This window comes from Falco naumanni, chromosome 4 (assembly GCF_017639655.2).
Source record: "Falco naumanni isolate bFalNau1 chromosome 4, bFalNau1.pat, whole genome shotgun sequence".
Taxonomy (NCBI): Eukaryota; Metazoa; Chordata; class Aves; order Falconiformes; family Falconidae; genus Falco; species Falco naumanni.
The window spans coordinates 55,138,954-55,152,342 of NC_054057.1; the positions used below are offsets into that span (position 1 = coordinate 55,138,954).

The following is a 13,389-nucleotide window of genomic DNA, read 5'->3' on the forward strand; positions in this document are numbered from 1 at the left end:
AAGAGGTCAGACACACTACTGAATTACAGGAGAGTGTTCACTTCAGCAATCTTGGCAGTTCCTTCATGTGACCACTCTTCAACTACAAAACTTCTCATTCCATGTTAGTCTTCTGTTAGCAAAATTCACAATCATTTTTTCTGTCTCTTCTGTTAATTCGGACCCCCCTGCACTGACCTTCATTCTCTAAGATCCTGTCATCTCTTCTACTTGTGCTACTTCTAACTGCATTTTCAACATTTATTCCTAAATTTGTGTTCAATCCCTAGTATTATCCCCCTATTTATGTTAATGAAACATCCTAGCTTTCCCTATAACTTATAACAGATTTTTTCAATATTTTCTAGATGCATCACCTTTGTAAGAACCACTTTTACTGCTTTGTCCTTCTGTAGCAAAAAGATAAATTGAATGTCACTGTCACATCAAGACCTAGAAAATAGGATAGTTTCATGTGCTTTAGTAATTTTTAACTTTAATTATGATAATGTGAGTCAACTTCAATTAAAAGTATTACCCATAATGGTGATACAACTGCAAGTTACATAATGTGTTATTTCTTTTAAATCAAGTAGTTAAGTGAGAACTTGAAAGGCCAGAGAAAACAAAGCAAGCATAAACTGAAGGCAAAACAGATTTGCTTGTAAGGCAAATCTCATGGCTTCAGTGAGTCTGGTTTCCCCATTTTCAAGGTCAGCTCTCACATGCATGAATTGTCTACATTACACAGGAGACCATATTCCAGTCAAAAGATTACACAGACCATTATTTTCCAATCAAAAGAACTGAAATCAGTGAGTCTTAAGGCAGCCCAGTTTTGTTTTCCCAGGCCTCTGCATGTTTTCCCAGGTAGACTGCACCTTGCTCCTTCAACTTACTAAACAGCAGCATTTATTTTTCAAGGGAGGGCATTATCTGTTCCGAGTAAAAGCAGCCTGGAAAGAGATAAACAGTGATAACCTCTTCCTGTTCCTCAGGGAAAAGTTAGCTGGCACCAAAAAGCATAAAGTTATTTCCACAGAAAGCACAGCTAAGCTGTGGTACTCACTCCTACAGGATGCTGAAAGCTTACATGAGGTCCAAACACAATTAGGCACTCCTGGAAAAGCAAAAATTCTACAAAAATACCAGAAAAAACTAAGCAGTCACAAAAATACTGCTTGCAAAAGTGCAGATTGTCATCTTCAAGAGTAATTGTCTGCACCGCATGTATTAAGCAATACACACTTGCTGCCAGCAGGCATCCAAGGGACAGGATAGCTGGGTACCTGCATTTCACCAGCAAGCACAGGCTTGCTTTCTTATTAGGTCAAAGCCATAAAACAGATGGTTTCACAGCAAAAATCAGCTGAAAATGCCAACAGGTTGAGTTTTACCAGAAATGACAGTTAAAAGCTTCCAATACTCAGGAAGTTTCGGCTTTCCAATACTCAGGAAGCAGAAGCTGTTAAATAAGTGCTATCTTTCTCTACATTGTCCTCACACTCCCATAGCAAGATTGCTCAAGAGGATATGAAAGAGCACTGGCTGAATGAACTCTTGGGATTTGTTGGGAGAACAAAGTCAGTCTAACAGCAGAAAACCATAGCGATAGTTAACATACTTGGTTGGAGAACATCAGTGTGAAAGAAGATAGCACAGCCTTTTTTTTTTTTTTTTATAATAAGAACTAATTGCTTCATTTATACTAGCAAACTAGATTCATGAGAAAAGAAGCCAAAGATCAACAACCAGAGCAATAATTTCGTCTTTCTCAACACCAAAAGGCTAACTGAAGTTTCTGCCTCCAGGAAAAAAAAAAAAAAAAAAAAAATCAGGAAAAGGTTTTGATAAGGAAAAACAACAGACTTCCTCCTCCAGCCATGTGGCAGTTCACTATTAAAAATATTGCAGGAAGGAGACGGGGAACAGTAACTGTGAGGACCCATCTGTTCTTACTGCAGATAGGATCCAGAGCCGGTCGTTCTTGCTTTCTCACCCATAGACTGAACAGCTCAGAAAGCAGCACAGCACCTTTGGCACTGTAACTGATTGGCACCAGTGATTGTACATGTACATTTAGAGTCTTTACATTTACAGGGCTTGCTGACTTTTTTCAGCTAATGGAGGAGATAACGTAGGAAAACCTTCATTCCCATTCCAGATTAAATTCATCTACCTTTAATACAGGGACCTACAATCTGGTCATAGTGACGATTACTCAGTACTCCAGAGGCAAAGTGCAGGGATGTATTGCTTGGTCCTGCCTACGTGACAACTGGAGACCATGTGTCTAGAGGCAGCCACACTTATCCAGACACTGGCTAACATCTCTCACACGGTCTTGCTTCATCACATTCAACTGGTAAGGGCACAGGTAGGAGGCAGAAAGCACCGTTAGTTGACAAAGCACAAAACATTTTGTTTGGGAATATCACACATCCTCCTGCTCCTACTACTGCAGTTTCCATATCCTGAAAACTACTGCCCATTTCATAAAGTATTAGTTAGTCTAGCACAACCCACCTTTGGTAAGGCTATGCTGCATTACATCCCATGCTCCATTTATTTTGTGTCTTTGATTACTTTTGTCTTTAGATGCGATCTAGTTTTTAGACTTGGGTCCCATGGACTCCTAAATCATAACATTCTAAATGTAGTTCTTAGCTAGGCACAAGTCTTTACGGCATTAGGTGAAGATCTCTCTACCCTGGAGATTGTTTATCCAAGTCTTGAATTTCTGATGCCTTTAGGAACAGAAGTAGAATAGCAAAGGCTTCATGGAGTAATATAAAAACTCTCACTAGTTTGTCACATTGATCCCCAATTAATCCCCAGATTAGCAATTCACCTGTCACCGAAGAAATTTTTTAAGTTTCTTAGAATTCCCTCTATTTAACGATAATGACTCATTCACCCCAAATTACAGCCACTCCAGCAAGTGAAGACTAGTTGTACAGTACACAAAGAACAGCAAGCCAAGAAAAGGCTGCCTCAAATCCCAGCATGAGGAACCGACTGAATGAGCTTCTACAAAATCTGAAATGTCAATCAGTGGATTCTGTACCTGTCAGGAGCCACTTAAGGATAGTCTTCAGCCACATACAGAGACTCGTGCCATAAAGATTGATTATAATATCCAACACTCAGCACTAGTAGGTACAGAGCAGTAAACTCCACAGTCTCCTCAGCCAGCCTCGTGGTTTGAACAATACTCTGAAATCAGCCTGCTTGCTGATGAGATGTTATACTAGGGCATTTTGTCAGCAGGAACACATATTAGCAATTTTGAATATGTGCATCGCTATTCAGTATAACTGGGAATATCATACCTGGTTTTGATCGTTGTAGTCACATTCCCGAACCACTACCAGGCCTCCTTTCTGACTTGGGTGGCCCTGGGCAACCAGGCATTTGTTGGTTTGAAGGTGATACAACTAAGAAAGGAAAACAGTTTGATGGACAGAGTGAACAACAAACATCACATACCGAAGGGAACATACAGTAACGCTTTGGAAGCCCTAGAACTCAGTGCGCTCCCCAAAAAACCCCACCCAAACAAACATCAACAAAAAAATCCCCTTCTTTCCTTTTAAAATGCCATTTTGTTTTTCAGATAATTTGGAGAAAAAGTAGCATTAAGTAGTTCCATTTTGCTTTCTAATTACATCAAGATTTCCCTCTTTATGGTACAAGTGCAGTACACAATCTGGCTCAGCACGTGCTGCCCATACTCTGTCAAGTTTCTTTCCCTTTTCACTCTCCATGAAAGTCTCAGGTCTCAGATACTCACTAGCCCAGGAATATCAACTGTACTGTATAAACTACATTTTACTACAACTTAGCTTAAACATAGATCTCCTCCTACAGCCTCTGTTCATCAAGCAGGACAACCTCTTTGGGAAAAGAGAAGGCATTACTTAAATATCAACAACTGCAGACACTTTAGGTTGTTTGCAAATTGATTTTCAAGAGCATTTAGGTAACTGGAAAGCCACAGTTATCAGTTATTTTAATGACTGATCAGGGAAGAAGAGAAATTTTACCAACACCCAAATACTCATTCCAATTAAAATTTGGAGTAGTGTTGTATTCAGGTCAGAAACCTGTCCTGTGATGCAAAACTGTAAGCATCTACCATCACAGCAACAAGAAGGTTCTCAGCAAGTTAGCATCCTCTCTCCTGGTTTGGGCAATGATGCCCACCCCTAACAGTCTTCCAAGAGGTTTTTCGCAGAGTCTGAAGATTGGTTGTCCTGTTCCAACAGTCAAGAATCATTAAGATCTTGATATATCCCCACAGAGTTACTCAGCGAGACAAAACACTTCTATTCTGGCTTTAAATTACATGCATGCCCTGAACTAACTGGTGGCCAGCAGAAGACTTCTTTTCAGCCTGATTGTTTTTCTTCCCCTGATGTGGTGTGGATCAGGTTATTTAGGCAGCAGGTGCTTCCTGCACATCAAGAACTGTGCCACGTGCAGCCAAGGGTACAAAGGAGAAAGGCAATTTCGCCAGCACAGGCACAACGCTGTGAGGAAGGGACAGCAGAGAAGGGCCCTGCTCTCTACCAAGTGCACTGGAATGCATTTGACACTCACTGGGTGTCTGCATGTGTGGGAGATGGCAAGGCCCCAGAACTGGCATCCACATTGAAAATAATTATTTCCAATCTGGAGCGGAATGAAGAGGGGAAAAAAGGGAATTTGCTGTTCTGAACTCAAGGCCCAGCTGATTAATTAGCTAGCAGCATTTTATTATGAAGACATACATAGCTGTCTCAGCATTTGTATCAATTCTACAGATTTTTAGAAACCAAAAGACACTTCCAGCAATAAAAAGAACAAACTGCTCCATCACACAACAGCAAAAATTAGACAGCACAAATACCAGATAATATTCTTCACTAAACACCATTTCTGGAAATAGCTGCCCCAAGGCACATCAACAGCCTCCTCAATTGCACCATGTTTCTCCTGTTCCCTACACACATCTGAAACAAATTACACAAAACCTTCTAAGTAACATTTCCTCTCACCCCAGAGACTTCTAGGACAGATCTCGTTTTCATCATTCCTCACTCAACAGAAGGCTTTCAAACCATACAGCTACATGAGTTTGATATGATTTTTGTCCTTGTTTTTATTGGCCATGATGATCAGCATTTGATAACACTGTTAAGAATGTCCCCATTTGTGATCATTACAGTTCTTCCCAGCTGTCAAACCAGCACTTATCTCTGGCCCAATTAGTTTTTCAGAATAAGCTGGGATTGTGAGTGATTCATCCCAAATCCTAAAGAGTCTGGCACGCAGTGGTGACATTGGCTGATCATTCTGTTCCTTGTAGGCATCTGGAAACAGTTTATACAATCATCAGAGCCAAACCTGACTCTCCCATACAATGCTGGGTATAATTCTTGAACCCCGGAGAACCAAGAAACCACGTGTTTGTATGTCTTGTCTCCCCCTTTTTAAAAGGTGCATAAAGTTTTTTTCCAAATTAAACGATGGGGAATTATTGCTAGGAAGATTTCCCCCTAAGTGTTGTTAAGGAACTCAGATCCCTCAAGTAGCCTCCCCCACATCAGCAATTCCTTAGTTAAACTTCTGTCTGGATGAAAGCAGAAAGCTATTAAATGTAACGGCAGGGGGGAGGTCTGACATGGGGAATAACAGCATTTAACAACTAGAGGAATTGGCCCATTGTATCAGTTTTATTCAGGGAAACTACGCATGTTTGCCCTAATAAATAATTTCACAGCTTGGCTGGGATACTGCAATATACTGGGATATAAAAAATATTGCACAAATTGTAATTCCCAGACAGCTGCTTCTAAGCAAAAATCTAACGATGTCAATAGGTTCTGCATCAACTCAGGTCCTCCAGCCTGTATCTATGTGCAGGACCAGCAACTGTCAACAGCCACTGCAGCCTGTGTTACCTTGGGGAGAGGGCTATGGCACTATTTAATGCTTCCAGTTATTAGAGCTAGAAGGGAATCTGCCAACCATAGTCTATGTGCACACGAAATGGTTTACTCAAAGATCTTCCCTTTCACAGAGAAGAACTTGAGAAAGCGGTCTTGGGTTTGAAGTTATCCATTTTTGGGGGGAAGCATAAGAAGCACATAGCAGACAAATTTGGCACTGGATAGAACAGCTACAACTGTCTGCTAGCTTTGCCTGCCTACAGACCCATAAACATAGGTGTCAGAGCTAAGGCATGAACTTAATCATCATTTCCTCCATGAATACACGTAAATAACTCTCTTCTACTTTGAAATAAAAAGGAGCAAAACTCATTTTTGTTCATTATCTAACAGTCAAGATTAGAAAAACCATCATCAGTCTCAGATGCAAATGTTCATCTTTGCAGAAAATTATCCAGTAAAAGCAATGAGTTTGGAAACTAATTATTTTTTACTCTTATCATAAACCAACAGAGCATGAATATTTCAGGCCAAAGTTCTCTCTATCCATATCCATCTTCAGATCAACAGCCATGAAAGTGCATTCTGAAGAAATCAGAACTTCGTAACTCAGAATTTTGAGGTAAAAAAACTCCCATTTAATAGTATCTAGAATGAAGATGACCTGAAATACAGGTCAGAGTGAAACTGATTTGCCTTTGTCTAAAGACACAAATATTGTTATTTTCAAGACAGCTTGTTGCAAAACTAAAACTATGCTTCATGGATTTAAAAAACAGAATTCTATATATTTTTAAGAAAGTTATTCTTACCCTTCCACGCTGGATTATTTTTGGTCGTTTCTGTGCTCTATTAATAAAAACTGGCTGTGGAGCTTTAGCATTGGGTCCAGATATTTGCATCTCAGGATAGATATTATCTAAATACCACTTAAATGACTTGCAGTTCAATCTTTTTCTCAATTCTACACGATCAGTAATATTTCCATAGTTCCTCATCCTTAGCTCAGGTCTCAAAGCAAAATACTGCTCCTGTATTGAAAAGAAACAGGTTGAGAAAAAGGGGAGAAGAATTTCAGATTATTGATTTCCAACTTTTTCCTGTTGGCAGAACTCCCAAAGTTTCAGTTCATTTTACTAGGGCTTTCAACAATTAAGTTTGAGACTGGCATGAGGAAATTCCAGTGTTCAGAGTGCCTCAGGAGGCAAGATTTATCTTCCCTAACTCTTAAGATAATCTTTCTAGACTGCTTTTTTTGATGAAGACACTTCTTGGGCACGAATCTGCTGACCCTTTTTTTAGATGCCAACTTGAGGAAGAAACAAATCAGCCCTACACTCCATTGGCAATAAAGGCTAGTCATTAGGTCAGAAGCAGATGTACCTATCATTGTCATCCTCATCTGGCAGAGGTTTCTTTAAATTGATTGTTCAATTGATGGTTTTCATTGCTGAGGTGTTCAAGTATATTTTGCCTTTCACCAGGGGTAAAAAACCTCCATATCAGAATAGAACTACAAATAGGACTATCTTGTGAAGTTCAGTGGGATCATGCACTTATTCACATGAAGAATCAAAACTGCCACCTGGGCTTTCTGTGAAAAAGAAAGACTCCCACAATGGTAATTTTTCATGTTCTAATTTATAATTATACTCTGTATTGTACCTGGTTAGGCAAGGACAGATTAATCCACCTCAATCTTATGTGCTGTTCAACTCTAATGCAGAGACAATGAGGACAAACAGAAATTCATGAATGTACAATGTGGCATGAATACTATTACCAAAACTACAAGAAAAACCCCCTTGTAGTGTCTTTAATTCCAGCTAGATTTACAGAGCTCATAGAAAAGGCATTGTATTTGCACATGAACTCATTTACTAGATATTATTTAGAAATCAGTTTTCAGGGCACTGAGCTATGGTATTTTGTTGGATTAATCTCTAGTAGACATCTGGAATTTACTTCCCATAACATTGTTCTGACAGTTTTCAATTACCTACTGCTGTCTGATACTCAGATGACAGACAGCGTCAACTCAAGACAAATTACACATCTGTCCTTATCAAGATCTTTGAGCATTTGGATGCACTTGAATGTATCACTGCTATTTTAATAGCAGAGGAAGGGGAAGCACTAAGTACATTTGACTGTTGGACAACTCTGAGGAAGTTTGGAAGTAGACTGGACGTCACTATCAGAAATTGGTCTGCTTCAGGAAAGTAGAGCTGCTATCCCAATTGTCTCTTTCCTGGTTAAAGTTCAGATTTTAGTATCCTACCTTTTCTGCATTATTTATTTCCATTGTATACATGCTTACTACTTCTACATTTTGCTTCTGACTTATGAAAATTTTGCTGTTTCCTTTCCATTATGCAGTTTTATTAAACATTGATATTTGTTCTTTGCTGCAAAAGAGATCCTTTAAGTCTTATCTTCATCCTATTCATCATATAATCACTTCAGCAAATTAAACTGGCCCTAAATATTTGCATTACACTTATAAAAACAAAAATATTTCCAGGCTTGCCTTCCATACGTAAATCTGTCATAAGGACAGTCTCTGGCAACTATCAGAGAATTAGATTAGAAACAGCTGGAAACATTCAGGACACAAATCTGTGATAAGAGACTGCTAGAATCAGCAGTTTAAGTTCTTGTTGGACAAAGCAGTATTAACTGGAAATTATAACAAAGAGTCAATTCCAAGCTTCAGAGAAAGCCATCATTAATCACAAAACAACTGTGCCAAGACACCAATAAAAAGGAAAGCAATAGATCAAATCTACCAATGCATTATGGAGAACAGAGATAAAAATTAATGACCCCTAATAGATTCCTCAAACTGACTGAACATCAAGATAAAGGATGGGGTTTGAAACATAAACCTCGAAAGAATATAAAGTTAATAAAAAACGTCTTTATAGAAATTGCAGAGACCACAGGAGGTGGCCACACAGCAAACTCTATGGCCTCACAAAGCAAAGCATCCTCAAATATCACAGAGATGAGGGCTTCACAAAAACCTGATCAACATTCAAAAGTATCAGTACCAAGACCTGAAGACAAGGGAGGAATACACTTGCCCTTGAATCCAGAAGTCAATCCTGACTGATCTTCCAGGGCAAGACAAGCTAAGAATCAGACTGCTAATTAAAACAGAAAGCAAACAACCTATGAAATCCCACCTCACCAGCATGGAAACTACCTGAAAGCTATAGCAATATATGGTTGCCATGTAATACTGATTTGGACACAAAGCAATGCAGAGTTTACAAGAACTCATTCATCTTTTCCTTCATTAGAAAGACAAAATCAAAACTCCTGCAGGCAGTAGAAGTAACAGCAAGGAGACTTGAGCACTCAAAAGCAACAACAATCCTACACAATTTAGGAATTTGTATCAAAATTAACATTAGGAAATCAGACTACAGAAAGATGACCTCATTAGAGGTGCTAAGGGACACCACTGCGATACAGTCCTTTGACAAGCCAATTAATAACCTTATTTCATGACCTAGAATTGTGTCTTACCTTGTATTCATCCATCCACACATGTGCCAGCCTCAGTGAGTTATGAGCCATAGTGTCCTGTCCCCCTGGTGAGCCATAGGGACGTCTTTTACGGAAAATATGCCCCACCCTGGAGCAGGGGATGATCAGAAGTCTACCACCACACATCCAGATCTGTCCATACAAAAGCAGAACATACCTCATTGTACATGTACTGACAAGGCTCACTGCCTCCTCCCCTTCCTCGAGGGATTCTTAGGTAGGTTTATACTTGATAACAGGATTAGGTGTCAGCAAGTTGTCCTATGTGTTATTCTTTCTGACAAATCCATTATTAGATCCTCAGGTTAGAAAAGAACTATTTTTGCCATATCAAATTCTCCACATAAGAAGTCCTGGCTTTCATGAAACAAATAGAAAATTTTCTAAAATTTTATGTTCTAATGACCTATTAGCAAACACTGAAATACATAGGCTGGAATTCAACTTGCAGATTAAGATATCTAAACTTATTTAGCTACATTAGAGTTACAGTCCGCACTTCCATGACAAATAATGAAGATCAGTCAGTATGAAGAGAGCCTGGAGAGCTTTTTCAACCAAGTATAAGCACCTATTTTGCACAGCTGTTTGTTTCTGTTAAGCGTATGGGAAATCAGAAATACTGTTCAGATTCAGATGGTACGTTCAGGTGCCTTAATCCAACCCCACTGCACCCCAGGTCGAGACTGCATTTACAGTCTACTTTCATTATTAATTTTTTTTTCTTTTCTTTTTAAATTTCAGCTTCCAGCAAATTCTCATCATTGGCTCTTTGTAGGACTAATGTGTTCTCCAATCTCAGAAAAGGCTTCTCACATTAGCGGTTTATAATCAAGTAACTATAAAAACTCCTCCTGGATAGAAGACTAAACTTTACAACTCTCCCCCAGGGAGATGGGAGCTTTTAGATGTTATAAAGCTCTCCGAATATACTCTAGTTTTTCAAAGCTTACAATTGAAACTGTATATTACACAGTAACAACAATAATATCCTCACACTCCATACATCTCTACTCAGATACCTAATAATTATATATTATACTGAAAACTTGAAAGATTTTATTTATTCAAGTACACATCCCTTTAAAGTCACTCAAATTTATGAAATGCCAGTTCTTATTTTTGAGCTCTAATCTTGATTTCTCTCATGACCAATTTGACAGACTTCGCTGAAGTTTTGGGAGTTGTGTATTTGGTTTTGGGGTTATTTCTATGTTAACTTCACTTTTTAATCCCCTTTTTGTGTTTGTCATGACAGCATATCATTTTTAGGCAGATTCTTGTCAAACCCGTTGATGAATCCACTTTACAAAAGTGAAGAGGTAAACATGACATTGAGCACAAAAAGTTGTTTTTCTTTCAGTAGAATGACAGGGAAGGTAAGACAAAATACAGGAAAAGCCCAATGAAGTATCACTCTCAAATCTCTGGATTACGACTTTCTCATTTTTCCAGCCAAGCTGGCTCCTCTACATTACTCTTAATTCAGTTACACACAAAAAAAGGTACATTTCCAGGCTCTCAGAAAGGAGACTGAAATATCTGAAAAGCCCAATACATGTCTAAGGAAATAATATTAGCTTACTTATTATCAACGTTGCTGTGAGTCACATTTTCTTAACCAACTTATGAAATTCATTAGACACTACTTATAAACTCACTTCATACATTTGTACGATTCTTCTTTTCTTACGTCTTTCTACAAGTATCATGAAATGTTCCATGGAACAAAGAAAAAGGAACAAACATTTAACTACAGAGCTCAAAATTCTCTTTAATATTCCCATTAAAGCTTAACTTGAAGATTACTGTAAAGGCAGTAACTGGACACTGAAAGCATCCTTCCTGGGAACAAAAATGTCAATTTCTGTGTGCAAATAACTATTTCAGTGCTAAAGAAACTACACAGGGCAGAGAAGCAGCCAGACACCAAGGTTCATACTCCAATACACAGAAAAGCTAGATTACCCGAAAAGATATTTCCAGATTTTCTCCTCCCCAGATGTCCATGCCACTATCATACTGTCCAAGTTCATTAAAGTAGTCACGATCCATGGCAAACAGGCCTCCAGCCATAGTAGGTGACCTAAAAAGGCACATTGAAAGAAGTTAATTTTCTTTTAAAGAAAAAAACCAAGTAATTTTAGCTGAATCTGCTAGTGCCAAAGCTTGACTTTAGACAGACATAACACACACTAGAAATCATCAGATCACACTTTTAGTCTCAAAACGTTTTCAAAAGCCTATCTGTAAGTGGTATTTGTGTTCTTTCATAATTCCAATACCTATAAACAACATTTCACTGCACATAGTAAACTTGAGGAAAAGGCATAGGTCAGGGAAAGAGGAAAAAAGGGACTGTGTCTCTACTAAAAAAAAAATTAAAAAATAGTACTTAAAAACTTGTGCAAGTCCATCAAGCTTTCTACGGTGAAACTTAGGAGCTGCCTTTAATTAGATCTGTCTTTACCAGAAGCTATTTACCCTACAAACGTGTACGTTGCACACAATGTGTTCTTCCACCTCTTAAATGGGCAAATTATACAGACCAGGCTTGACTGAACTGCAGAAAGAGCAGAAACCAGAACACACATTACTTTGCCATATTAAATTAGATCAAGAAACAAGGACCAAATTCAAATTATACAAGTCAGCAGGCTGGTAAAAGAAACACTACTCTGTCTCACAGATAGAATTTAAATACCAGGAGCAGCTTCGTTTCATCACTGATGTCAATAAACTGATTGCTGCAAGTCATTTACAGTTTCTATATTCACAGATGTTCTCTTCAGCATTTCCAAATTTTTCAACTTGCCTGTGTTACTAGAACAGTGCCCTATTTTGTAAAAATCCATATATGATCCCTATTGTCCAGGCTCCAGATTGAATTGCTAGTGTATCACAAAGTTATAACATAGGATGCCCTTCAGGAGTATTAAAAAAATAAATTATAATTTTTAAAAAAGTAAACCCACTACATATGATGGTTGGAACACACAGTGGGCTGGGAACAGGCTTCTTCTCATCCTTTTTTAATAAAAACCTGTGATGAAACCAAGCCTAAGCCTGGATTTCCTTGCTTGTTCTCACATAATTTTCTGCTACAGCTTCTGTCACTTTAAAACCTGGCTTGAAAGGTTGCTCTCAATTTTTCCATCCCTGACACCAAAATATTTCATTATGAAGGTCTCTAAAACATAAAATGTAAGACTTTCCATTTGATGGAAAGCCATTTTCAAAGGTTAATTGACAATCTAGCTTCTTTCTCAAAGCAGGCAGTGACCTCTAAGTAGCAAAAGTCACTCTCATGTGCATAAAATGTAAACTTTTTATATGATTAGACTCCTTGTAACTATAAAGTTAGTTCTGTCTTTTCAATGTGAGTTTTTCCTAAAAGTGAGTTGAAGGAATGCAACAGTGTTGAACACAGCAAGACTTAACATTCAGGCATTCCCCTGACTAACTGTGAGAACAATTCTTAATAGAATCAGGATTTAAAGACATTCTAAGCTGGTTCCCCATTCAGATTTTCCCAGTCTGTCCTTTGCCTTCTACCTTCAGAAGCTGCCACACTGACACTTTCCAAACAAGCCAAACGGTTAAGTAACTTAAGAAGTTTCCTGGCTTCTCAGACCAAATCTTGGGATTGGTAGATGTGGAAACACTAACTGCAGAGCTGTCAGGCAACAGCAGAGAACTTTGCACTGGAGCTGCTTGCATCAGCCTAAAAACGCTCTTCATTTACAGTCCAAGAAAAGAGAATCAAAGAGAGATGAGACTGCCCAATTTCTGATTCACTTTCCAAGTCTTATAGAAGTACCACATCATCTGCAAGGAGTCAGTTTGTATAAAAGGTAGAGTTCTTCCACCTTAGAAACCTGAATTCTGTACTAAGGTTGATACCTACAACTAGAAAAAGCAC

General features: G+C 38.5%; 1 protein-coding gene across 3 annotated transcripts in view; it reads right to left on the minus strand.

The window, feature by feature from the left end:
• GALNT11 (polypeptide N-acetylgalactosaminyltransferase 11) overlaps positions 1 to 13,389 on the minus strand; it is a 56,640-nt gene that overhangs the window by 9,795 nt on the left and 33,456 nt on the right. For 2 of the 3 annotated variants that reach the window (XM_040593324.1, XM_040593323.1), the window contains exons 7-10: positions 11,436 to 11,553; positions 9,447 to 9,599; positions 6,725 to 6,943; positions 3,312 to 3,416 (exon numbers count right to left, since the gene is read on the minus strand). In XM_040593324.1, coding sequence (XP_040449258.1) covers positions 3,312 to 3,416; positions 6,725 to 6,943; positions 9,447 to 9,599; positions 11,436 to 11,553 — 595 coding nt within the window. The remainder of the gene's footprint in view (positions 1 to 3,311; positions 3,417 to 6,724; positions 6,944 to 9,446; positions 9,600 to 11,435; positions 11,554 to 13,389) is intronic. The other variant, XM_040593325.1, reaches the window with a different exon arrangement.